This window comes from Oncorhynchus keta, chromosome 13 (genome assembly GCF_023373465.1).
Source record: "Oncorhynchus keta strain PuntledgeMale-10-30-2019 chromosome 13, Oket_V2, whole genome shotgun sequence".
In the NCBI taxonomy this organism is placed as follows: Eukaryota; Metazoa; Chordata; class Actinopteri; order Salmoniformes; family Salmonidae; genus Oncorhynchus; species Oncorhynchus keta.
Genome location: NC_068433.1, coordinates 13,261,053 through 13,287,291, shown reverse-complemented (window position 1 = coordinate 13,287,291; position 26,239 = coordinate 13,261,053). Strand labels below are relative to the sequence as shown.

At 43.6% G+C, this 26,239-nt stretch overlaps 1 protein-coding gene across 3 annotated transcripts in view; it reads left to right on the top strand.

Moving 5' to 3' along the window:
- rtn3 (reticulon 3) overlaps nt 1-25,871 on the top strand; it is a 33,877-nt gene extending 8,006 nt beyond the window's left edge. For 2 of the 3 annotated variants that reach the window (XM_035783370.2, XM_035783371.2), the window contains 6 exons: nt 10,921-11,128; nt 11,933-12,071; nt 13,177-13,246; nt 18,500-18,546; nt 23,084-23,142; nt 23,293-25,871. In XM_035783370.2, the coding sequence (XP_035639263.1) occupies nt 10,921-11,128; nt 11,933-12,071; nt 13,177-13,246; nt 18,500-18,546; nt 23,084-23,142; nt 23,293-23,341 (572 nt within the window). In that variant the 3' untranslated portion in view covers nt 23,342-25,871. Of the gene's footprint in view, nt 1-4,200; nt 6,691-10,920; nt 11,129-11,932; nt 12,072-13,176; nt 13,247-18,499; nt 18,547-23,083; nt 23,143-23,292 lie in introns of all 3 variants that reach the window. The other variant, XM_035783369.2, reaches the window with a different exon arrangement.
- Nucleotides 25,872-26,239: the final 368 nt, after the last annotated feature.

Here is a 26,239-nt window from a genome sequence, read left to right as displayed (position 1 = left end):
TCGAGACCAAGAACTTCATACTAGAGGCCTGGAAACATTTAATTCCAGCCCCACTAGGCAATCTTCAACAGGAGCCACCCCTAGAAGACCTGTAACTGTATCCCATCTGTTTCCTATGTTGCTGGCCGCCTGCCGCCTGCACTAATTGCAATTTAGCAGGGCAGCGAGGCTCCTCCCTCTTTCAACAGTGTCTGACTTGGAATTTTCAACCCCCCTCCTCCCCAACTGGAGGCCAGATCTGTTCAATTACGAGCAGCAACAGGCCCAACCCCGACGCCCCTGACTGACGCACATGGTGCATGGCAAGGGAGAATCACGTGTTATATTTCAGGGAAGTTTGCACAGAGTTCAGGTTTAAAGCCTGTTTTTTTAGGTGAAGATGTCTTCAGGCATGCATGTTATGTACCATACTGGATACAGCATATATGCAAAACACACAGCCTGACACGTGATGAATTGATTTATCCACAGAGCTAATTGAGATGTACAGTAATGGATCAATCCATCACTTGATGGTGTAGTGATCCAGTAGATTGATTCCCAATGGAATGCACTGACTTTCCCAGTGGAATAGGTTGAAATTGATGGGAGTAAATTGGCATCAAGGAGGCATATCAAACTAGCAGCACCGTGATGAGGAATAGTGCATGTTTGGAATTAGTTGAGTGAACCCTCCCTGTTCTTACCCCTATCAGAAAACTGACAAGACCTACAAATGGCAGCAAGTGGATCTATTTCCAGTCTTTACTGCCTAATCCACTCTGTCACATTTATTTAGGTCAACGGCACTGTAGGTCGAAGATAATCCCAAGATTGCCACCTTATTTTAAGAAAGCTGAGAGAAGTTCAAGTTCACAATGAGGAAAATCTCTAAAAATGTCTCCGGTTGGTTGTCCCAGAGGGGCCCTAGCTGTCCTTGGATAGATGGCCCCTTCATCCAGGCCTTATGCCCCATCTTGAAGAGCCTCCCAGTCCCTTCACCGGCACTGGAGGATGAAGGGCACTGGGGAGGGATCCACTCCACTCGCTGCTCTATGCCCTCTTAAGGCTGGGTTTGGAGCCCTCCACCCTGGATGCGCTCTGCTCCTCTACCTCTGCTTATATCTTCTTAAGCTTTTTGCATGTCACCATTGCTGGAGCCAAAAAGTAGTTTTTATTTTAGGGACGATCGTTATGTGTATGTATTTTGTTTTCTTGATGTAGCTTCTTTTTTTTTTTTTGTTGCTTAGTTTGTTTTCTGGAACACAATTTCGTTAGTGTTTTATAAAAGTAGCCTACAATGTGTAGACTTGGACAGTATAGCAAAAGTATTAAACTTAAGCCAGACTAGCTGGCCAGAAACTGAATCTGTCCTATGTAGTGCTAAGATATTAAGTCAAAAACAGTCAGCTAATCACACAGTGAGGGAGATGGGCCTGGGAGCTATTCCATCCATCACTAATTGGGAATGACACTGCTGTACCCAATGGAATTTGATCCCTCATCATACAGTGATTCCTTTTCTCTGCAGCAAAAATATTTCACTGTGTTTATGCTTTTGTGAATAGTAGTACTATTATAATTTTTAACAATAACAGTTTGTAGGCTTACCAGCTCAGGACTCGATGCACAAGTGGAATGTGACTTAAACACGCAATATCCTCATACCTTCAAGCGTATACTTAATATGCAGTTCTCGTCCTTTAAAAAAAATATGTTTATCTTTTTCTTGTCTAGAGGCAAACCTTTTCTTGATTTAGCTAAGCTGTGATCCCTACTGGAAGGTTGTGTCTTATCAAGTCAACTATTTGACTCATCCGCATAGTGCTGAAATGATTGAGCTGATGTACACTTTCTCATCTTGAAGAAATGCGTCCCTTTTTGAGTCTTCCTGCTAGACATATTTTGGGATGTGAGATGTTTTTTGGATCCCACACACTTTAGTACTCCACTCCAATAACTGTGGGGAGTAGATTACGTAATATAATAACCTCTGTATCCCCAACAACTGAGGACCACAGTTGTTCTCATCAGAGGTTGAATGAGTATTACAAAACAGTGTTTGACAGTTTTCTAGTGTTTTTGAGTCGTGTTATTTGTGATTCCAATAAGGGAGTGTCGGCTCCCTGTTGCCAGTGGCTCTGATTCCTGTTCACGGTGCGCTAGCCGTTTTGTCATTTGTTTACTTGCGTCGAGCCAAAATGCTACATTGTTTTCGGCTACATGGAAAGTCCATTCGTGTATGTGGCCTAGTTTGAACAATGCATAATGGACCTCAATGGGAGGGGAAGGTCCAGACCAAGACAACCCACCCTTGAGTTGTGTACCGATAAACATGTCCACGGTGCTGTGGGTTTAGGTTGGCTGCAGGGTCATGCTGACTGTCCACAATGCCTTTCCAGAGCACCAAGCTACAATAACAATACTACTAACACGTTGACGGAAGCTGTTGTGTGGTTTTATGAAATGTACTATAACATTGGATTTGAAAAGAAACGGCGCCATTGATTTGTTCCTCTTAGATTTGGATCTCTTGACTCCATTTATAGTAAATAAGCATATAGAAGGGAAAGTGCACCTTGTTGCATTAGGAGAAAGTACCAACTGCATATTTGACCTGTTCCTGCTGGAGATATTTCCTCAAAGCAGGGGTCAAACCTTGGTCTCTGTTTACCTGGGGATTGCAGAGGCAAGCAGACAGCTGATGTGTACCTCCCAATATAGCTGCCAATTCCCCACTATGATTGCTTGTCTCTGGACGTTGGAAAATTACAGGGGGGGACCATTAGGCTGAAAAGGGATCATGTGCTTATTGGAGCAGCTTGGAATATCTTGTGGATTATGTATGTACCCGTGGCACTGTGCCATTGAGGGGATCCTTGTCCCAGTCTGACTCTGTCACTTCAGCTGTGGCGTGTGGCAATAGCAGCAGGTTAGCGTGCTTAGTGGCATATTGACAGACTGCAGCACAGGGGTGGGGGACATGATTTAGGAAGCCTCAACACCGGGACTATTGTCCAGCTTGTTATGTGTGCTGGATTTTCTTATTGATTACACCGATAGTGCGACCTAGTCATGCTTGCAAATTGGTCCGTAGGTCATCTGAGGATGAGACTAGTCCTGTAAATCAATGATGTTTTAATTTCACTCCGGTTATATTTTTGAGTCTGAGGTAGTGCACTGTATTCATTCCTGGGATGAGTCATCTCAGTACATTAAAGATATTGGGTTGTTCTTCTGTTTGATGAATATTGTACCTAATTTACAAGATTACGGTATGACGCTTAAACATATTCACACATTATAATTATGTTGACATTGCGTTACTTACACAGACATCTGCAGTATTGAAGACACGAAGCAGAGTGTTCCCCTTCAGTGTTCCCCTTTGTATGTAGGCCTATAGGTTGTTTTCAGATAGGAGCTAATTTGGTAATCAAATGATTTGTTTAATTCGGTTATTATAGAAACAACACCTTTTTAATTTAACTCCTGTTTATACTAGGCTGCAGTCGCTTGACCTTCGTCTCTGGCCCATTTAAAAGGCATTGAAAGTTAAAACGTGGAGCATTTATCTCATGTGACCTTTGCTTCAAGGCACATTTTTATCTCGTCCCCGTTGTCACATTCTATGATGCCCTGTAGTCATTTATGTTGGTCTTCGGGAGATGGGAAGTGACTGCTCAATGGTTCTCAGTAAGGTCCTTGATGTTACCCAGATAGAGGAAAGCTAGATTGTGTACCAACCCTTTCTCCATCACAAGTATTTTGTAAGACATACCAGACATGGAGTACCCGATTTTAACAACTCCAGGCCATAGTCTATGCAGCTGTACTTAAAAAATATATTCATAGCAAAATTTGTGATGTAGACAACAATGCACATGCTACCACACGTCACATAGTATAACAGTTTAGTTTATAGATACAATTTTCTTATTTCGTTTGGAGCTGCTTCATTTCGACCATACAAGTCATTTCCAATGTTGCCTCATTGAAGAGCATTTTCAATGGCAACATCTTGAGAGGTTAAGTCAGCAATGCATGCTGACTGACGCCCTCATCCATTACTGACTTTAAACCGTCCCATGCTATGCATGACTGCTTGGGCTGCAACAAAATGGCCTCTAACGACTATAACTGGATGTGCATGGGAGTTTGAGTGTGTGATTTTTATGCCCTACTTCTTCCCTTCCCTGCCTCCGTGCATGGCCGACACAGACAAAGGGGTGGTGCTGGGCTCTGACACACCCTCAGGAGGGGTGGCCACCTCCCTTCGCTTCACCAGGCCCTCTCAACCCGGCTCATCTTCTTCCGCAAACTACGGGAGCGACCCATCATCAGGTCAGCCTGACGGAACGCAAGATGATTCACCGACTGTGACGTCCCCTGTGTCTGAGAGGATTAAGGCACTTGAGGCCCTGGCAGCAAAGAAGGAGCCCAAGAACGACGGCAGCTTCCCTCACTTCAAAGAGCATCACTATGAGACGTCTCCTACTGCGGCGCCAACAGAGAGCACCTCAACCTTCCAGACAAAAGGAGCTTCCATTGATCAGGAATCGCCAGAATCCCCCTTTGAGGTCATGGGAGAAGCCCGACAAGGGAGTGAGTTTGAAGATACTGCAGACTGGATGAGAGCTCACTTACCCCCTGTGCCCGACTTTGAAGATGCTCTTGTATCAGAGGAGGATGGCAAATCCCAAGAGATTAAAGTGGCAGATAAAGTGGTGCCTGATGACCCAGAGGCGTTTGCCTGTGTCCCTGACGCTTTCATGGACGCTCCCATTGAAAGGCCTGAACTGAAAAATGTCTTAAAAGACCCAGCGCAGCAGCCTAGCGTCGAGGACGAATTTGATCTGAGCTTCCTACCTAAAGCTTACATAACAGACACCCAAGGCCCCCCTGACCTTCATTCCAAGCTCACTGCTTCGCCTGCCCCTCCTGCTGGTTTGGACTCTCCCTCTCCCTCCTCTGACTCGAAAGAGAAGGATTTGAAGACCAAGCAGGCCCCATGGGGTGGTGACCTTGCGCTCCAAGGGGTAGTCGACAGCTCAGGAGACTCTGAGGACACAGTCATCAAGGACACCGCCTCCATTCTTGGCCCCTCTTTATCAAGTGATGCTACACCTGCCCATAACCCCTCTGTTCCATCTCTCCCTACTGAAGAAAAGGAAACCCCGCCAGCAAAGCAGCCAATGCGGGTCCCTACCATCAATGTTATTGAGACGGACGAGCCGAATTACAGCGATGAGGAGATGGAGATTGAAATAGAGGATGAAAATGATGAAGTTGTAGAAGACCCCGTGAAAGAGCCACCAAAAATACCTGAGCCACAACCAGATGTGACTAAAAATGAATTTTCCCAAATTCCTCCCTTAGAATATGAGGGTTATTCTCCTCCTTCCTCTCCTGTCGACTCTGAATACTCACCTAAACACAAGATCCTGAAATCTGATTTGGATACAGATAATATGAAGACCACAGTACCTAATGATGAGTCAAAGGGCTCAAGTGCTGAGGTTTCACAAGCACAGAAAGTGGAGTCTGACCACTCTCAGACCCCCAATGAGTCTAATGGAAAGTCTTCCCCTTCTACTGCCAAACCTCCTGAGAAAACCGCAGACAACCTTTCAGACTTTCCAGAATATGATGACGATGACTGGTCAACTGGCGCGCAAGATATCTTAATTAAATTGAGCTCTGCTAATGTTGCAGATCAGGATCTTCCACTTTGCCCCTCCAAGTTTGAAGAGAAGCCAGAGTCTGATATTAAAGAGGATTATATGCAGACAGTTGAGCTTTCAAAACCCAACGACATGGAGGATGACGCAATCCGTAAATACGACAGACAGTCTTTTGAAGATGAAGACGCACTTCCATCCATGAATGACACCATTGATGATCAAGAGCTGAACTTTAGCACTGTACCTGAGCCTTCTCCTTCCAATCCAACCTCACAGATCCATATTGGAACACTACTCCCTCAAAACAATGCAACCACTGTGGAGCAGGATATCCCCTCGATGGCTGACGTGGACTCCTTCCCCAAGCCAGTTGGAGGCCAGCCATCTCCCAGGGAGTTTCCCAAAGATCCATTTGCCTCTTTCCAGAGCGAACTGCCTGGCAGCACCCTGGAGCCCAAGACTGAGAAGAAATTGAAAGATGAAATCCTCATTACAGATAGTGTTGTCAACAGCAAGACACTTCCGCCTCAGGAAGCTGAAGCAGGACACCAGTCACCAGACAATACCAGTGACCCAGAAAGCATTGAGCCGGACTGCTCAGTCTCTGGTGCCACGGACAGCTTCGTCGAGTTCATGAGGGAGTGCCTGAAGTCACGACAGGACGAAGATCCAGAAGACCTCCGTCAAGATCTCACAGCCAAGGATGAGTGTCCTAAAACAGGCGCCCCTCCCTCCCAGCCCACACCAACCATGGTCATGGATCTGGAGCAGGAACGCCTCACTATCAATGCCCTCAAAGAGTTGGGCAGCAGCCAAGAGGAGGAGGCTGACCTCCAGTCTAGTATCAAGGCTTCTGAGAAATCCCAGTCTTCCTTTATATCAACAACCTCCGACCCTCCTTCTCCCCAAAACAAACCTGCTTCCGACGGTGTATATTCCAACGAGGTAGAGGCCATGGACGTGTGGGTGGCTGAGGCCTACCACCTTGCAGAGCATGTCTTGGCAGCAATACTAACGCACTTGTCAGGTAACATGTCTTCCCTCTGGGATCTGTGCCTGCTAACCTCACACAAGCAAAGCACAATGATCCCTCTTCCCCTCTCTCTCACTTGCACCTTTCTCCCATCTTGGTCCTCCTATTCAAAATAGGAGCACATTAACTATATAACATATGGTATATAATCACCATGTTGATTCTTTACAAAAAAATCTGATACAGGTGCCATGGCTGTATTACCGAAATATTTATTTTAGAGTGCAGATATTACAAAAGTCAAAAGGTTCAAACTATATATTGTGCTGTGTGTGTATTTTCCAAATGATCCCCCATGTCCTTAAGCTTGGCAGTAATCATGGTCGGACAGTGGGTGGTGGGCAGTTCAAACGTGGCTTCATGGTGTCTGCTTGCAATGTCCCTGGAAGTCAGGCGGCATAGTCGGTCCACCAGTGTTGGGTTTCTGCTTTGGGTGACGTTCCATGCTACAGTGCACTTGAACAGGACGGGAGACGATCATTCCAGAGACTGATGGTCATTTTCACGGAGCGGACTTTACTCAACCTTTTTTACGATGACATCATTCATTATTGTGATCCTGCTGGATTATTGGATGTTACAAAGCATGTCCAGACTCGGTAGAGAGAGTTATGTGAAAAATACTCCGCTATTCATGAGTCATTGCGGGCTGCTTTCAGATCTGTATGTGCCTAAGTGTGAGTTGGCAAAAGGCCATACAGATGGGACCAGGCTAGGGGGCATTGGCCCTCTTTGTATTTTGTGTGAAAATTGTCACAGTAGGCTGAGATGCAGGGTACCAATCGATCTAATTAATCTTTTCCTCTCCTCTTGAATCAAGGTACAGCACCCCCCTTCCTTATCTGGAAAATTATATGCCGTGTGTGACCAATTTTGGTTTTAATGGTACAAAGGATGCAGTTAATGAACTTCTGCTCAATATCTATCTCAAATCGGCAAATCGAATATTTGTCACATGCACCGATTACAACCGGTGTAGACCTTACAGAGAAATGCTTACTTACGAGCCCTTAACCAACAATGCAGTTTCAGAAAGTATTTACAAAAACAAACTGAAGTAAAAAATATATATATATTATGATCATTCAATATTGCATACATTATCACTGCTGTCATTGTTACATACCATCTAACAAGCTGTAAAGTCTATTCTATTTATATACATTTAGTGTAATGGGTGTGTGCATTTGATTTACCCAGTGGCAGGATAGCCCTCTTCAGTGTAGTGTTAAAGCAAATAGGGGGCCTCTTCCTATTCTCTTCCTGCTCAGTGCAAAAATGAAATCCAAACCTGGCACACATTGACTGGTATGCAGACAAGTGAATGCAGGATGCACTCAAACCCGTACAGTTGCTGTGAGCTTAACCTACACCACGGGCATGCTATGGAACGTTAGGTCATCACTGAGGCAACCAGTAACTCTGGGAAGGTATATGCCATGCAGTCGTGGAGGGAATGATAAAGTATTACAGTTAAGTACTGTTTGAAAGATGCTTTAGCACAATGTGTTTATAGTAAAGTGATCAATAATGCACTATATATACACAGAGTTTACCCAACATTGGAAACGCCTTCCTCATATTGAGTCCCCAACCCTTTTTGCCCTCAGAACAGCCTCAATTCGTCGGGGCATGGACTCTACAAGGGGTCAAAAGCGTTCCACAGGGATGATGGCCCATGTTGACTCCAATGCTTTCCACAGTTGTCAAGTTGGTTGGATGTCCTTTGGGTGGTGGACCATTCTTGATACACGGGAAACTGTTGCGCGTGAAACCCAGCAGTGTTTATTCTTGACACAAACCAGTGCTCCTGGCATCTAGTACCATACCCCATTCAAAGGCACTTAAATCTTTATTCCTGCCCATTCACCCTCTGAATGGCACACGTACACAATCCGTGTCTCAAGGCTTATAAGTCCTCCTTTAACCCGTCTCCTCCCCTTCATCTACGCTGATTGAAGTGGATTGAACAGGTGACATCCACAAGGGATGATGGATTGACCAGGTGAAAGCTGTTTAATGGAAGGAGCAAGTGTTCATAATGCTGACTAGTGGTTACTGTATACTTATAGACCAAAATTCTAAAAGCATAGCTTAAATATTTGGGTCTATTTTTCTCTCAATCTGCTACATGTATAGGATTTCTCTTTTTTAAGTGCCCATTTTTCCCTTTTGAACCTTGTCCTGTCCCTCAGCTTCCACAGTGTTGCTGCCTCAACTCTGCAGGCTGGCTAGGTGAGTTAAGTTTATTTTAGTGCGTTTAACTACCTGTTTTAGTTGGATTGGCTCCATTGTTGATATATTCAGCGTGGGTATACCAGTTTTCCATCAATGGGCCTCAAAAAGAAATGGATCTACTCCTGCTGATATGAATCAGTCATCTTCCCAAATAGGGTACACATTTGGACTGTGGTAGCTTGGGTTAGTAAGAACATCTCGACTTGCTGCCAGGCCTTTAAAGAGGAGTTCAAATCAAGCAGTCCGATTTGTGTTAATCCTGTGTTTATGTGGACTGTGAGGGATCGGGCCAGCCAGTCGGAAGGAAGTGAATCATGTGAAGACTTGAATCCCACTTCCCCACCCATTCCAATGTGTGTAATCACCTCTGGTATTTCAATTGCATAATGAAGATTTATCAGCTGGTTTAGCTTCACAGGAGTAAAGAATTCCAGTCTGTGTCCAGGCTGTTGTATTAGGTCAAACACACACACACACACACACACACACACACACACACACACACATACTGCCAAGCTGGAGGTGGTGTGATGCCTGTACCTCTAAGAGCTGGTTGCTGTCCAGTGAGGTGGAAAGCAGCCCACTGCAGCTCTGTTGACACTGGGAACACTGCTTGAGCCTGTAACAGGGAGGGAGGGAGGGGGGGGCACGATAATGAACGAGGGCCGTCAGCCCAGGCTGCCTCCCTGTGGGTACCGGCAAGCAGGCTGGGAGGGACTCGGACCCCTGCAGTGCTGGGTGTGGAAACCCGACTTGTTCACTCGGCGCTGCTCAGCAGACAGTCAGGCGGCATCAGGAACATTAGTGCTGTCTGTCCTCAGCAACAACAGGGGCGCTGCTGCTCTGTCAGTCTGTAAACAAGATTTTATTTTTCACCGTCAAGCAGCCGTGCTTCACGTTTGAACTGATACACAACTCTCCATATTGTAGTATATTTGGAACAATGTTATTTAATAATGGAGATTTAGATTTTTGATAAACACGCCTGCGGAGGAGCAGTGTTTTTATTACATTAGTTGTAAGAAAACATTACTAAATTAGAGGAAGGGTAAAAGAGCACTATGAGAACCAAGTATCTTAATTTATTCCCTCAAACCTCCCTCGTTCAATAAACACCCCACACAGTTGTCTAGAATTGCCAGTTAATAACAATGACACACCGCAGCCAATATGAGTAGGTATTTTATTGATGTAGAACTATCTGCTGTGTAGCCTAATTTCACAACACATATCCTGTCACTGAAACAGGATATAGATAAGTGATTGTTTTTCTTCTCCACTCAACCTTGTGTAAATTTGTGCCTTTACTATGTGCAGCCCTGGATAAATTCCTATTACCCATCTGTAACACTGCCCCACGACACAGCTGCTTACTGGCTGATAACATATGACGATATTAATCTTAGCTGCCCTATTTTGACATGCATTTCCCACGGTAGGCCTGTAGACGAGACATGCTAGATTTGAGTGTCGGTATGTAGGGCCGGGGGGGTGTAGTGAATGAGTGAAACCAAAAAGCCAACAGAATTTCCTCTGTGGTTGCATTATGGCTCCTCTAGAGGAGAGTGGGAGGTGGTGTGTGTGTCTGCACTGCTCTGCTCTCCCCCTTAATCAGCTGAAAAGCACAGCAGCCCAAGCCTGGAGCCCCCAGAGGCACGTGGGGAGTCAGCCATTTACCCAAGGTTTCTTTAAATGCCTCCTTTTCATGCAGATGAAGGGAGGTCATAACAGGGTTGCGTAACAACAGCTCTGTATAGAGAATATAAATTCTGCATGCATGACTGTCTCTCTCTCTCTCACACACACACACACACTTTTTAAAATATATATATATATATAGGTCTGAGGTTGGAGATCACAATTTGTTTGTGTGGTCTGTACGCGCTGTGCAATGAGTAACCTTAATTATTTCCTCTTCTCCCTCATCTCTCCTCCACATATGCTCATAAACAATACATACACATCCCTATCTCTCACCCACTCTAGTCAAGGACTTGGTGCACTGGCGAGACCCCAAGAAGTCTGGCGTGGTGTTCGGCCTGTCCCTGCTGACGCTCCTGTCCCTGGCGGCGTTCAGCGTCATCAGCGTTGTCTCCTACCTGCTCCTTGCCCTGCTCTGTGTCACCATCTCCTTCCGCATCTACAAGGCTGTCGTCCAGGCCGTGCAGAAGTCCGACGACGGACACCCCTTCAAGTAAAGCAGCATACTTCATAGGGAACCTTGTGATGCTTAACTACCAACTCTTGTATTGGTTTGGTTGTTAGAACATGAAAAAGACAGTAGTGGTGGTAGTAGGTTGCTTGATAGGACACACACAGCTGTGGTTCGCAAAATGTCTACCAGACTAGCCTAAGAAGGGCCAGGAATTTAACTCACCACATGACCAGGAGAAATGCTATGCCCCATTTTATAAGTTATTGCTGTTTTTAGTATGATGAATATACATCTTCATCGTAGTATTTTTGGTCGCCAATGCGAAATTACTATCTGCTGAAAACCCTCCAAATGGGGAAAAAAAACATAGATGCAAAGCTCCAGCAGCATATTTGTGCTTGTTGTCATAACCTTTGTCTGAGTTGATCATTTTATACTGGAGAGGAGGGCTTATTTCAGTTGAGCATCAGAGCCCAGCCGTACAGACTGATGACTAATACAATGGCTGCGTTCCAGGCTGCCTACATAGCACTCGTATCAGATGAAGTCATTTGGATGGGGTTCCTTCAATGTTGAACACTACCTCGGCATTTGCAGAGTTCTGATTAACGTGAACGGGGCCTAATACTCTTTATTATGCCTGAAAACAGTTGTTGTAATAGGAAAAAAAGACAAACTAGCAATCGTGTGAAATTTAAAGCTGCTTGGTTGGTTTAGCGATCTAATTAGTGCTTCGCACGTTAGCCTGAAATGTTCCAATGACAGCAATTTGTTAGACTAGCATTTAGCAGCTTAGTCGGAGGTCACAGCTTCATCTACCATGCTGTGGTTGGTTCTCCTCAGAGCTCTGATGGAGAAGGATGTCAGCGTTCCCCCTGAGACCTTCCGCAAGCACGTGGACGCCAGTCTGACCCACATCAACCGACTCCTAAAACAGCTGCGCAAACTCTTCCTTGTCGAGGACCTCATCGACTCCCTGAAGGTGAGTTTAGGGGTCTGTCCTTCTGCCTGCCTGTCAGTTGTCACCCCCCTTCGGGTATCTGACCCTCTGTTCCAGATTGATAGTGTTAGAGCAGTGACTCCTTCCATAGTAGCCCTTGTGTGTTTGTGTGCATCGTCTTGCATCTTACCTCGTTTAGTCTTGTGCTTACACACCCTTGTGTGTGTAAATATGTACGAGACCCTAAACATGGTATCTAGCTTGACAGTCCCAAACTGACGCCTTCTCATATTCCTCGGTCTCGTCCCCCTTTAACTCTCTTCTCCTGGCGCACAATCTTTTTATAACTCGCACACTCTGAACACTTCCTGCTGTATGTGTCTTTTAATAAACCTCTAGCAACTCAACCCTATTGTATCCTGCAGTGTTAGTGTGACAGGCATCTATAGTCGAGTTGGTCATGTGACTATGGGAGAGGGAGGGAGAGCTCCATGTTATGGCTGTGTGCATCAATCACACAGGGTAGGTGCTAAATAATGCCTGGGTTAGTACTGCAGCCATCAGATGGCAGCAAGCTAGTGGACCTAGAACTCAGCTCATGGTTAGCTATGGAGGGGGGAAGGGCAACTTCCAGTGTGCCAATTAATTAGAGACCCAACATACCAACCTATCAGACCAAGACGACCGTCGCTGGTCCATTCCACCGCCGCTATGGCAGAGATGACGCTCCTCCCAGCTTATTAAATCAACCTTCAAACCCTCTCCTTAGCTGGAGGTAGAAGCTGTTCTTAACCTTAGATATAGGATCAGATTACCATACCTATACAACCTAACCTTAGCCAACATGGGGATTAGAAAGATATTTGACCCAACAACAGTTTGTTTGGGGCAAATTCTCCCTAGTAATTCATACATATTGCATGTCATGGTGATGAACTGTGGATGTATTCCGTAGGGGGTGGGACTTTAGAGAAAGTTCACATAGAAATGTCATGCTATTCTACATGACAGAACCATGCCTGTTCTACATTTTCTGTCTGCAAGGTTTGAACTACTTAACCCCTCTTGAACAGGCCACAGGCAACCCGTGTTCTAACCAATGATTAAATGACCTCATTGGCTGTAACCCGGCTTGTTTTCCTCCCAGCTGGCTGTTGTGATGTGGCTGCTGACCTACGTAGGAGCTGTTTTCAACGGCATCACCATCCTCATCCTGGGTAAGAGGCTATTGCAGCACTGCATGGTGGTCATGTGTATGTGTGGTGTGCATCGTTAGACACTTTGAAATATAATAGATATCTTTGGCGTTTTGAGAAGTTTTTCATGTCGGCTGGTTTGAACATGCATGATATCTATGAGAATGAAAAAGGGGGCTGTCTATTTTACTTAGTGACCTATATTTCCATCTGACCTGGTCTACGGCCAACACACGTATTTAATAATCTGGAAATGTTTATGGATGTGGGGCACACAGATTGTTCTCGTTGATGCTGGAGAAATGCATAGCGGGAGTTCAAACATTCCTTTGATGTTTTGTAGAATTGGCGGTTTGCATGTCACACCTGTTCGGGGCTTTGCCAACCTGTGAAAGACCTTGTAAAGGCTAATTTACTACACACTCAAATTATTTTTTTTACAGATAATTTATATATTTTTTTATTTGTCTAATGATGTGTTTAAAGGATTGTTGTAGACTTAAAACATCCAATTTAGTTCTATACTGAACAGAAATATAAACGCAACCATTTCTAAGATTTTACTGAGTTATAGTTCATATAAGGAAATCGGTCAATAGTCCTGAACGATTTTATTTCTAATCTATGGATACCTTAACAAACAAATGTAGAGCGTGGATCAGGAAACCAGTATCTGGTGTGACCACCATCTGCCTCCTGTAGTACGACACATGACTTTCCCTTAGAGCTGATCAGGCTGTTGATTGTGGAATGTTGTCCCACTCCTCTTCAATGACTGTTCGAAGTTGTTGGATATTGGCGGGAACTGGAACACGCTGTCGCTCAAGAGCATCCCAAACATGTTCAATGGGTGACATGTCCGAGTATGCATTATTAGGCCGTGCATTATCATGCTGAAACATGAGGTGATGGCGGCCGATGAAAGACAACAATGGACCTCAAGGATCTCTGTGCATTCAAATTGCCAGCAATAAAATACAATTGTGTTTGTTGTCTGTAGCTTGTGCCAGCCAATACCATAACCCCACCACCACACTCTGTTCGCTCTCCCACACAATGCCATACACGTGGTCTGCGGTTGTGAGGCTGGTTGAATGTACTGCCAAATTCTCTAAAACAACGTTGGAGGCGGCTTATGGTTGAGAAAATAACATTCTAATCTCGGGTAACAGCTCTGGTGGACATTCCTGCAGTCAGCATGCCAATTGCACGCTCGCTCAAAACTCTGGCCTTGTGTTGTGACAACTGCACGTTTTAGTGGCCTTTTATTGTCCTCAGCACAAGGTGCACCTGTGTAATGATTATGCTGTTTAATCGTCTTCTTGATATGCCCCACCTGTCAGGTGGATGGATTATCATGGCAGAGGAGAAATTAGCACTAACGGATGTAAATTTGCGAGAAACTACCTTTTTTTTTCTGCGTATGGAAAATGTCTGGGTTATTTTATTTCCTGTTGCGTTTTAATATTGTTTTTAAATATTGTGTGTGTAAAAATAGTGTGAATTTCAGTGAAAAAAATGCAAAACCTTGAAAAATAAAACAGAATTTGGGCCCTAATAAATACGGCTAAAATAGAATGGGTACATTTTCATGAAGAACATGTTTCCACTTCAGCTGTCTAAAAATATGTGTGTGGGAGATGTAGACTTTAAGTTAATGTAGGTCTGATTTACTTTAGTTGACTGCTATATATTTTAGCACATCAATTATAAAAAAGGGTATATCTATGCCTCCGAAAAATGCTTAACTCCAATGTATTGGATTTAGCCGTACCCTGACACAAATGATTATACTGTTGCTATCCTGAGAAACTTGTTGTGTGTATGTAATGACCTATACAGTGCATTTGGAAAGTTCTCAGACCACTTAAGTTTTTTTCCACATTTTGTTACATTACAGCCTTACTCTAAAATGGATTACATTGTTTTCCTCATTAATCCACACACAATACCCCATAATGAAAAAGTGAAAACAGGTTTTTCAAAATTGTTGGACATTTATATAATTGTCACTCTGACAGAGTTCCCTCGTGGAGATGGTCGTCCTTCTGGAAGGTTCTCCCATCTCTGCAGTACTCCACCAATCAGGCCTTTATGGTAGAGTGGCCAGACGCAAGCCACTACTCTGTAAAAGGCACATGACAGCCCGCTTGGAGTTTTGCCCAAAGGACTCTCGGACCATGAAACAAGATTCTCTGTTCTGATGAAACTAAGATTGAACTCATTGGCCTGAATGTCAAGCGTCACGCCTGGAGGAAACCTAGCACCATCCAGTGAAGAGAAGCATGGTGGTGGCAGCATCATGCTGTGGGGATGTTTTTCAGCGGCAGGGACTGGGAGACGAGTCAGGATCGAGGCAAAGATAAACGGAGCAAAGTACAGAGATCCTTGATGAAAACCTGCTCCAGACCACTCGGGACCTCAGACAGGTGTGACGGTTCACCTTCCAACAGGCAACGGCCCTTAACACACAGCCAAGACAACACAGGAGGCGCATCGGGACAAGTCTCTGAATGTCCTTGAGTGGCCCAGCCAGAGCCCGGACTTGAACCTGCTTGAACGTTTCAGGAGAGACCTGAAAATAGCTGTGCTGTGTCGCTCCCCATACAACCTGACAGAGCTTGAGAGGATCTGCAGAGAAGAATGGGAGAAACTCTCCAAATACAGGTGTGCCAAGCTTGTAGCGTCATACCCAAGAAGACTCTATGTTGTAATTGCTACCAAATATGCTTCAACCAAGTACTGAGTAAAGGGTCTGCAATACTTATGTACAGTTGAAGTCGGAAGTTTACATACACTTGGTTGGAGTCAATATAACTCGTTTTTCAACCACTCCACAATAGTTTGCTAAGTCGGTTAGGACATCTACTTTCTGAACGACACAAGTAATTTTTCCAACAATTGTTTACAGACAGATTATTTCACTGTATCACAATTCCAGTGAGTCAGAAGTTCACATACACTAAATTGACTGTGCCTTTAAACAGCTTGGAAAATTCCAGAAAATGATGTCATGGCTTTAGAAGCTTCTAATGGGCTAATTGACATAATTTTAGTGAATTGGTGGTGTGGATGTATTTCAAAGCCTACCTTCAAACCCGGTGCCTCTTTGCTTGATATCATAGAAAAATCAAAAGTAATCAGCCAAGACCTCCGAAATAAAACTGTAGACCTACACAAGTCTGGTTCATCCTTGGGAGCAATTTCCAAATGCCTGAAGGTTCCACGTTCATCTGTACAAGCAATAGCACGCAAGTATAAACACCATGGGACCACGCAGCCTTCATACCGCTCAGGAAGGAGATGCATTCTGTCTCCTAGAGACAAACATATGTTGGTGCAAAAAGTGCAAATCAATCCCAGAACAACAGCAAAGGACCTTGTGAAGATGCTGGAAGAAACAGTACAAAAGTATCTATATCCACAGTAAAACTAGTCCTATATCAACATAACCTGAAAGGCCGCTCAGCAAGGAAGAAGCCACTGCTCCAAAACCGCCATCCCAACTGTGAAGCACGGGGGTGGCAGCATCATGTTGTGGGGGTTCTTTGCTGCAGGAGGGACTGGTGCACTTCACAAAATAGATGGCATCATGGAGGGAAGGTATGTGGAAATATTGAAGCAACATCTCAAGACATCAGTCAGGAAGTTTAAGCTTGGTCGCAAATGGGTCTTCCAAATGGACAATGACCCCAAGCATACTTCCAAAGTTGTGGCAAAATGGCTTAAGGACAACAAAGTCAAGGTTTTGGAGTGGCCGTCACAAAGCCCTGACCTCAATCCTATAGAAAATGTGTGGGAAGAACTGAAAAAAGCGTGTGCGAGCAAGGAGGCCTACAAACCTGACTCGGTTACACCAGCTCTGTCAGTAGGAATGGGCCAAAATTCACCCAACGTATTGTGGAAGGCTACCCAAAACATTTGACCCAAGTTAAACAATTGATAGGAAATGCTACCAAACACTAATTGAGTGTATGTAAACTTCTGACCCACTGTGTTGAAAGAAATAAATAAAAGCTGAAATAAATCATTCTCTACTATTATTCTGACATTTCACATTCTTAAAATAAAGTGGTGATCCTAACTGACCAAAGACAGGGAATGTTTACTAGGATTAAATGTCAGGAATTGTGAAACTGGGTAAGGTGTATGTGAACTTCCGACTTCAACTGTAAGTGTGATATTTAATCCATTTTCGAATAAGTCTAACGTAACAAAGTGGAGAAGGGTTCTATTGAGGGTTCTGAATACTTTCCACCTGCACGATCTGTGTAACTGCTAAATGCACAAACCCTGCATGTTAATGTATGTAACTTGTAAAATCTTTTTTTTTTTTCATTGTCGGACCCCAGTATGACTAGCTGTCGCCATTGGTGTCGGCTATTGGGGATCCTAAAATAATAAAATAAAAATCGGGGCCACGTTAGAATTCCCAGCAAGTGGCACGGTACATAGGGTGTTTTTCTTTTCACTCCAGCTCTATTTCCCTGCCTCCGTTGGCTACAATACCAAAAGGCTAAAAGCTCTCGGTGAGGTCGCTAGGTATAGTACTAAGGTTGTTTAGTATCCTATGTTTCATGCATGTTTAAACCAACTGGGGCAACTGGACACACTGTAAATGGGGTCAAAGGTTATAGAATGTGCTAGAATTAATGTATCTAAACATTTTCCATTTTAACAAAATGTTATAAATGTTTTGTTTTTTGAAAGGTTAGTTCAGTCTCAATGGACCAATTAAGACCAAGTCCACAATTTTTGACTGCAATTCCGTCACTAAAATGCTTAGCATTGTGGTAAACTGAACAGCGTTGCTTAGAATAGAAGCACTAGACAATTGCAGTGAAACAAGAACTCCCTGTGGGTCTTGTAAGCATGTCACGCTCATTAAGTCCAGCGACACGTGACCTTTTCCTAGACAAAATGGATGATACGGTCTGAGGTCACTGGCGGCAAAGACTGTGGCTTCATACGATTTGGCTCATTTGATCAGCACGACTCAATGGCCTGCTGCTTTTTCAAACGACACCGAACTCGTTTAATGGCATCTGACACATCCCAGTTTCCTGGGTGGTAAAGCCTAATTGGTTGTTTTTGTCAGGGGATGTCTTACAGGTAAAATGGTTTCCACTGTCTACATCCCTGAAAGCAACATTATTATTGTGATAGACTAACTTTTTTATAAAGGCCTGTGTGCCTTTAGAGGTCAGCTGCTGGTTGTTTCCTGTGTTATTCCACTGTCATTTCAATATTCTTTTTTTTTTTGCTCTCCTCCAGCTGACATCCTCCTCTTTGCCGTACCCCCCTTCTATGAGAAGAACAAGGTGAGTCTGACCCTTGACCTTTTTGTCTTGTGACATCATAGAAGTAGAACTTTTTAAAATTATTCCATTCCTTAGAGCTAGGTAGACTGGAGTCATGCTGGTGAAACAATGTACCTTGAGCTAGACCTATACATGGTTCTGGATTGTCCCATGAGCATTGATGACAATTATGACGGCATCATCCTTTGGCAGGCACCAACTAGTTCCACTGGGTGTGACCTCACCGAATGACCAGCCTCTTTATGAGTCGTTGGGGGCTGTTTGTGTCCTTATCAGCGTTATAGCACAAGGCTGATTCGACATGCAAAGTCCGTTTTACTGTCAGTGACAAGATGGCTTTCAGTGTCCGGTTAAATAAAGTTATTCCCTTTACTTAATGAGCCTGTATTTACATAAATGAGGCCTATATTTTTCGTGGTTGTCGACATGCCACCACAGACCGAAGTTGACACTAAAACTGCACTCAATGAGTTGTATTCCACCATACGCAAACAGGAAAACGCTCATCCAGAGACAGCACTCCTAGTGCCCGGGGACTTAAATGCAGGGAAACTTTAATCAGTTTTACCTAATTTCTATCAGCATGTTAAATGTGCAACCAGGGGGGCAAAAAATTCTAGACCCCCTGTACTCCATACAGAGGTGCGTACAAAGCTCTCCCTCACCCTCCGTTTGACAAATCTGACCATAACTCTATCCTCCTGATAGCTGCTTACAAGCAAATATTAAAGCAGGAAACACCGGTGACTTGGTCTATATCATTTAAAAAAAGTGATCAGATGCTAAATTTCAGGACTGTTTTGCTAGCACAGACTGGAATATGTTCCGGGATTCTTCCGATGGCATTGAGGAGTACACCACATCAGTCACTGGCTTTATCAATAAGTGCATCGAGGACGTTGTCCCAACATTGACTGTATGTACATAACCCAACCAGCAGCCATGGATTACAGGCAACATTTGCACTGAGCTAAAGGCTAGAGCTGCCACTTTCAAGGAGCGGGACTCGAACCCAGACGCTTCCAAGAAATCTCGCTATGCCCTCCGACGAACCATCAAACAGGCAAAGCGTCAATACAGGACTAAGATCGAATCGTACTACACCGGCTCCGACGCTCGTCAGATTTGGAAGGGATTGCAAACTATTACAGACTACAAAGAGAAGCACAGGCGAGAGCTGCCCAGTGACACGAGCTAAATAGCTTCTATGCTCGCTTCAAGGCAAATAACACTGAAACATGCATGAGAGCATCAGCTGTTCTGGACGACTGTGATCAAATCTAATTTATTTATATAGCCCTTCGTACATCAGCTGATATCTCAAAGTGCTGTACAGAAACCCAACCTAAAACTGCAAGCAATGCAGGTGTAGAAGCACAGTGGCTAGGAAAAACTCCCTAGAAAGGCCAAAACCTAGGAGGAAACCTAAAGGAGCCAGGCTATGTGGGGTGGCCAGTCCTCTTCTGGCTGTGCCGGGTGGAGATTATAACGGAACATGGCCAAGATGTTCAAATGTTCATAAATGACCAGCATGGTCAAATAATAATCACAGGGAGAACAGTTGAAACTGGAGCAGCAGCACAGCCAGGTGATCACGCTCTCTGCATCTGATGTGAGTAAGGCCTTCAAACAGGGAAACATTCACAAGGCCACTGGGCCAGACGGATTACCAGGATTTGTACTCTGAGCATGCACTGACCAACTAGCAAGTGTCTTCACTGACATTTTCAACCTCTCCTGGTCCGAATCTGTAATGCCTACATATTTTAAGTAGACCACCATAGTCCCTGTGCCCAAGAACAGTTAAGGTAACCTGCCTAAATGACTACCGACCCGTAGCACTCACGTCTGTATCCATAAAATGCTTTGAAAGGCTGGTCATGGCTCACATCCACACCATTATCCCAGAAACCCTAGACTCATTCCAATTTGCTTACCACCCCAACAGTTCCTCAAATGATGCAATGTCTATTACACTCCACACTGCCCTTTCACACCTGGACAAAGGGAACACCTATGTGAGAATGCAATTAATTGACTACAGCTCAGCGTTCAGCACCATAGTGCCCTCAAAGCTAATCACTAAGCTAATGACCCTGGGACTAAACACCTCCCTCTGCAACTGGATCCTGGACTTCCTGACGAGCCGCCCTCTGGTAGTGAGGGTCGGTAACGGCACATCTGCCATGCTGATCCTCAACACTTGGGCCCCTCGGGTGCGTGATCAGTCCCCTCCTATACTCCCTTCGTACTCATGACTGCATGGCCAGGCACGATCCAACAGTCATTTAGTTTGCTGACGACACAACAGTGGTAGGCCTCATATCCGACAACGACGGACAGCCTATAGGGATGAGGTCAGAGACTTGGCAGTGTGGTGCCAGGACAACAACCTCTGACTCAACGTGATCAAGACAAATGAGATTGTGGACTACAGGAAAGGAGGACTGAGCATGCCCCCATTTTCACCGGGGCTGAGGTGGAGCAGGTTGAGCGCTTCAAGTTCCTTGATGCCCACATCACCAATAAACTAACATGGTCCAAGCATGGGGATTTTCTTAACAGCATTGTTGGTTAATACCTGTTGTAGTCGGTGCATGTGACAAATAACATTTAAGGACAGCATTTTACTCTTCTAAACACATAGTATGCAAAGTAACCATAACAACCGTAATACTGTAAGTAATGGTATCTGACTAGATGTGTTTTTAGCTCTTGACTTCTAATTACGCAATAAGACACAAGGAGGTGTCGTCTTTGGCATCATTAAACTGAAGATGAATCTTTATTAAATGACTCTAATTACGCGATTAAACTGATTAATCATTTAACTATAACTAGGAAGTCGGGGTATCAAAGAAAATATTCAGATTACAAAGTTATAATTTTCCTAATATAATCAGATATTTTCATATCTGATCAATAGTCTTCTGATTAATGAATTCTTTACCTCACGTTAGTCTCATTCCAAATGCCGTAAATTGTTGGTTATCTGCACTAACCCAGTCTTCACTATGAGTCATCCATACATCAATTGTCTTCAATCATTTTATTTATTAACTAACCTAACAATCACAGAAGTGCACACACAAACAAACAAACAAACAAACAAACAAAGTAAATATGGTTACAAGAAATGATAGGGGAATGTGCCCTAGTGGGCTAAACCGGCATGGCGGCTTGTTAGACAAAAGGGGAGTGGGGGTCAGATGAGAAGTCACTACAGAGTTGATAATTATAACAATTGAAATGCTAATCCTTTGCACATGAACGCTCACTCATTCGGGAACAATTGCAATCGATATATATATATTTACACTCAGTGTGTCGTCGGTCCTCTGAAAAGTTTGTTTCTGTTGGAGAGTCTGTCCGTCCTCTCTTTCTCAGAATGGGTAGTTCAGAGTGACAATCATTAATGTCGTTATAGAATAGATGTTTCGGCGGTTGGCTGTCTTGGCGTTCAATGATAACGAATTCCTAGCTGCAGACTAGTAATTAATATCAGACTTGTTCTTATTCTGTCGGTATCGATTGTCTTGAGTTTAACCACGTGGGATGGTTAAAAGATTCAGCATTCTGGTCTGCAACCTTTGTCCTCTCGTAATTGAGAGCAACATGGTCTGTTGAGAAATTATCAAAGTGGGGGTTTAATTCGGGAGAGGAGAAAAGGGCCTGTCCCAGGATGCCCGACCATAACTGTGCTCATGGGCGGTCCTCTGATTTAGTTAAACTCAAGGGAATTGGAGTTTCCTTAATTTAAACAGTACAAAATCACATTACACAATTTCAGAAACGGCATCATCCTGACTCATTCAACTTTTCAACAATTAGATGTAAGCCTCATATCTGAGGCTATTATATAAACGGCGTTATGGTAATGTGGCCGTATTGTCTCCCATGAGTTTCACAAAATTGTACCAAACGGACCAGTTCGTAGCTGGATTCTTCAACGATCTTGTATACCTTCTCCAGAACATAAATGTTGTTCGGACCTCAAGTTCTGTGAGATGGAAGACATTACTTTGTTCTATGAACATTCACTCTGTCTCTATACTGTGGCCATGAGGATATCATCTCCTCCAGGAATTTACGGCCTCTTTCTGACCACAGCAGCCTGGGTGTAGGAGATGGGGAGAGGGGGATGGGGCTTGCTGTACCCAAAGAGGGCAACGTCATGAGGTGTGGTATATGGCCAATATACCACGGCTAAGGGCTGTTATGCAAGACGCAATGTGGAGTGTCTGCTTACTACAGCCCTGATCCGTGGTATATTGGCCATATACCACATGCATCCGAGGTGTCTTATTGCTATTATAAACTGGTTACCAATGTAATTAGAGCAGTATAAATGCATGTTTTGTCATACCTGTGGTATACGGTCTGATATACCACGGCTGTCAGCCTATTAGCATTTTGGGCTCGAACCAGTTTATAATTTTGTTTGCACAACAAGACATTGTTTTATAGATCAGGTCTGTTTTGAGTCTGACTGTAAATGACTATAAAACTCAGTTGCCTCCCTCTCGTTCTTCCCCAGACCCAGATTGATCACTACATGGAAATCGCACGTACTCAAGTTAACACCACAATGGCCAAGTAAGTAGTCCCAACCCAAGACTGTTTCAATGTACTCTTCTCTGTCAACAGGATGTCAGAGTTCAATCTACCTAAACTTAGTGTCAGTGCTGTCATGTGATCATTGGTATATTCTGATGGTTTTTATTTTGTCTCTCTTTTCTCTTCCAGGCTGCAAGAGAAACTCCCTGGAGCCATCAAGCGTACGAAAGCTGAATGATTGAGCCTCATACATCTTAATCACCATCCTCATCACATTTATCCCATCTTAAACCCCTTTCCCTTCTCTTTCCCTACTGTCTCCCTCCCACCTACCATCTGCACTGAACCAGCTAGGTAGAAAAAACATCTAAAATGCTACTCAATATTCAATGTAAACCGCTCAGCTTAACTACAAGAATTTAGAAAAAGAATGGTGCCTACTGCGCCGGCAGGAAACGCGTCTCTAACGGGAGGAAGTGATGTAACGCTTCGGCATAACACCTGTCTTTGATGCAGGGGTCAAGTGAACTAGACTGACCTGGTATTGTAGTGTAAAGTTGCGAGGGTGTAGGGAGTATCATTGACGAGTTAGGACCAGTGTTTGTTTCGCAAAAAGCAGATGTCTGTACTTTTTAACTATGCCTTTCACTGAACATAAGTAAAAAATAAATTCCAAAAAAGTTTTTAAAAAAAGAGCTAACTGATAAATAAACTTTTGGGTGTAATTTGTGGCTAGTCTTTTTCCTTCTCTCTGTGTGGCAGTTTGTATGGCTAAACAAAAAAAAGTTGTTTTGAACCTGGTACTGGGATTTCACTGTTACTGATTGGCCTGTTATGGAGTTGTTTTCTTCACCTTAGGCTTGTATGTATAACGTTTTCTGCAATGCACTGAACTTCAAATCCCATGAGCAGGTTGAAATAAAAGGATTGGAACACTGAACCAGCTGTGATACTTTTGGTGTAGTTCACGCCATTTTGATTTGTAGTCACACTTTACCAAATGCATCCAACAGGCTCTGTCTTTCTCTGCTGTGTGAAACAAGTTGGCGCTGCTTAGAAAAGGGGAACTCCCAATTACAGCCGCCATAACTCTTTTTTAAATTTTTTTTTTTTTTTTTTAAATGTTCAAGTCATCAAAGTCTCAAGTTCACCTGTTTTTATTATAATTGTTAGTGATATGATTATTACTTATAGGATTGCTGCTGTAGACTCCCTTTTTATCTCGGTAAAATGCTCCATAGTATCTTCATGGAGCTTCATAACTGCTTGACTTCTCCAGTGAGACCTCTTGGAAAACGGTTGGATATGGGTTCAAAGACTGTTCGCTTTTTTGGAAGGTAGTTAGCAGTATAACCGCAACGAAACGATGGGTTCAAGAAGAGGTCTGGTGGGTGTTGTAGTCACAGGAGGTTGGTGACATCTTAATTGGGGAGGACGGGCTTGTGGTAATGACTGGAGCGGAGTCAGTGGAATGGATTTAAATACATCAAGCACATGGTTTTCAGGTGTTTGAGGCCATTCCATTTGTGCCGTGCCATTTTCCTCTCAGCAGCCTCAAATGCAATGTGTTTTTTTTTATTTGAATGCCATGATGTGAATGTCATTGCATAAAGCTGGAAACACATTTTCACACTTTATATACAGGCTGTATCATATAATTTGTTTTGTTCAGATAATTATTTGATGATTTCAATAAAAACTGTGGTCAACTATTTTAAGGCTACTGCTACGTTTCTGTGATGGCAAAGTGTCTTCGAAAGGGATTTTAAAAGCAATTTGTAGATGGGGAAAAATATAATGGCCGGTTCTAGCTCCTACTGTGATTGTTAATATTCATAGACATTGTGCCCAAACTTAAGTTTGCGTGTCATTTTCAGAGCAATCCCTCTACATTTTGCACTAAAGCTAAACGACTACTGTTGTAACAACTTGAGCGTTCTCACATTGCCTCTCATCACTACTCAAATGTCTTAACTGCTGAACGTTACCCTGCAACATTGATGGAACACATATCTTCATGCATGCGAACCAGTGTTTCATATTGGGCCCCAATGTTGTCAGTGGTCACACTGCCTCACATAGTTGGAGCAGCAAAGCTTCTTGGTTTCCTTGTGCATGTGTGTGTATATCCAACTCCGTGACAGTTAATCCCAAGTCACTGGACACACTACTTGCTTCAATAGAGAAGTCTTACTCCAACCCTCCACTCATTAACTCACACTATTGGACTTTTGTTCTAGATGTTGTTTTTTTCTCACTCCCACACATTCACCCACCCACAGTTGAACGTATCCAATGTCTGTAAACCACTGTCCTTGTGATGCTGGGCGAAAGGAACCTTCAGTAGCCCTGATGAGGACCTCACGATGAATAGGTGTTCCAGACAGTCAGGATTTTCATGGGGCGCTTTGTCATTGAAGGAAGGCAATGCTACCTATGTTTTCAATAGATTATAATGCAGACGACCTTACTTTAGTCTTGATTTAGTGCAAAATATGATAAATCTACATGCACATTTGAAAAAGTTTCCTTGACACATTGCCTTCCTATCTTATAAAAAATCAAATTCTTGCAGGAGTGGGTTTTTTCAGGGGAGATTTTGAAGGAATTTCTTTCTCTTTGGCAGTCTTTGTTTTGCTTTTGATTGTATTGGTAACCAACATCTCAGATCTGATAGTTATTAATGACTAGTTCACATTCTGGAGCTTGAAAACATTGTGATCCCTGTCCTGATGTCAAAGTGAAAATAAAAAATGTCAAGGACAAGATTTGGGGTGATGTTTGTCCATCTGTGGTCTGCTCTACAACTTTGTGAAGTAAATATTTCAGCATGTCTTAACCGTTGGGATTAAATTGAGTCAAGATTTAAAACAATAAAAAAAAATAAGATTGGGTCCAGTTTGCACAGATGGAAGGTAATATGACTGGTTTTGATCAGAGGATTATACTGTAGCTATTTATTTTAGCCCTGCATGTTGAGAAACCTAAAGTAGTTCCTTATTTAATAGCCATGGTAAACCCAATCCGGTATTAATGCATGCATTCATTTATGGTTATCACCGGATGTGTCTACAAATGACCGTTGACTAGTCCAGTTTTACCAAAATGTTTTCTACATTCCCCAGATAACCAGTCA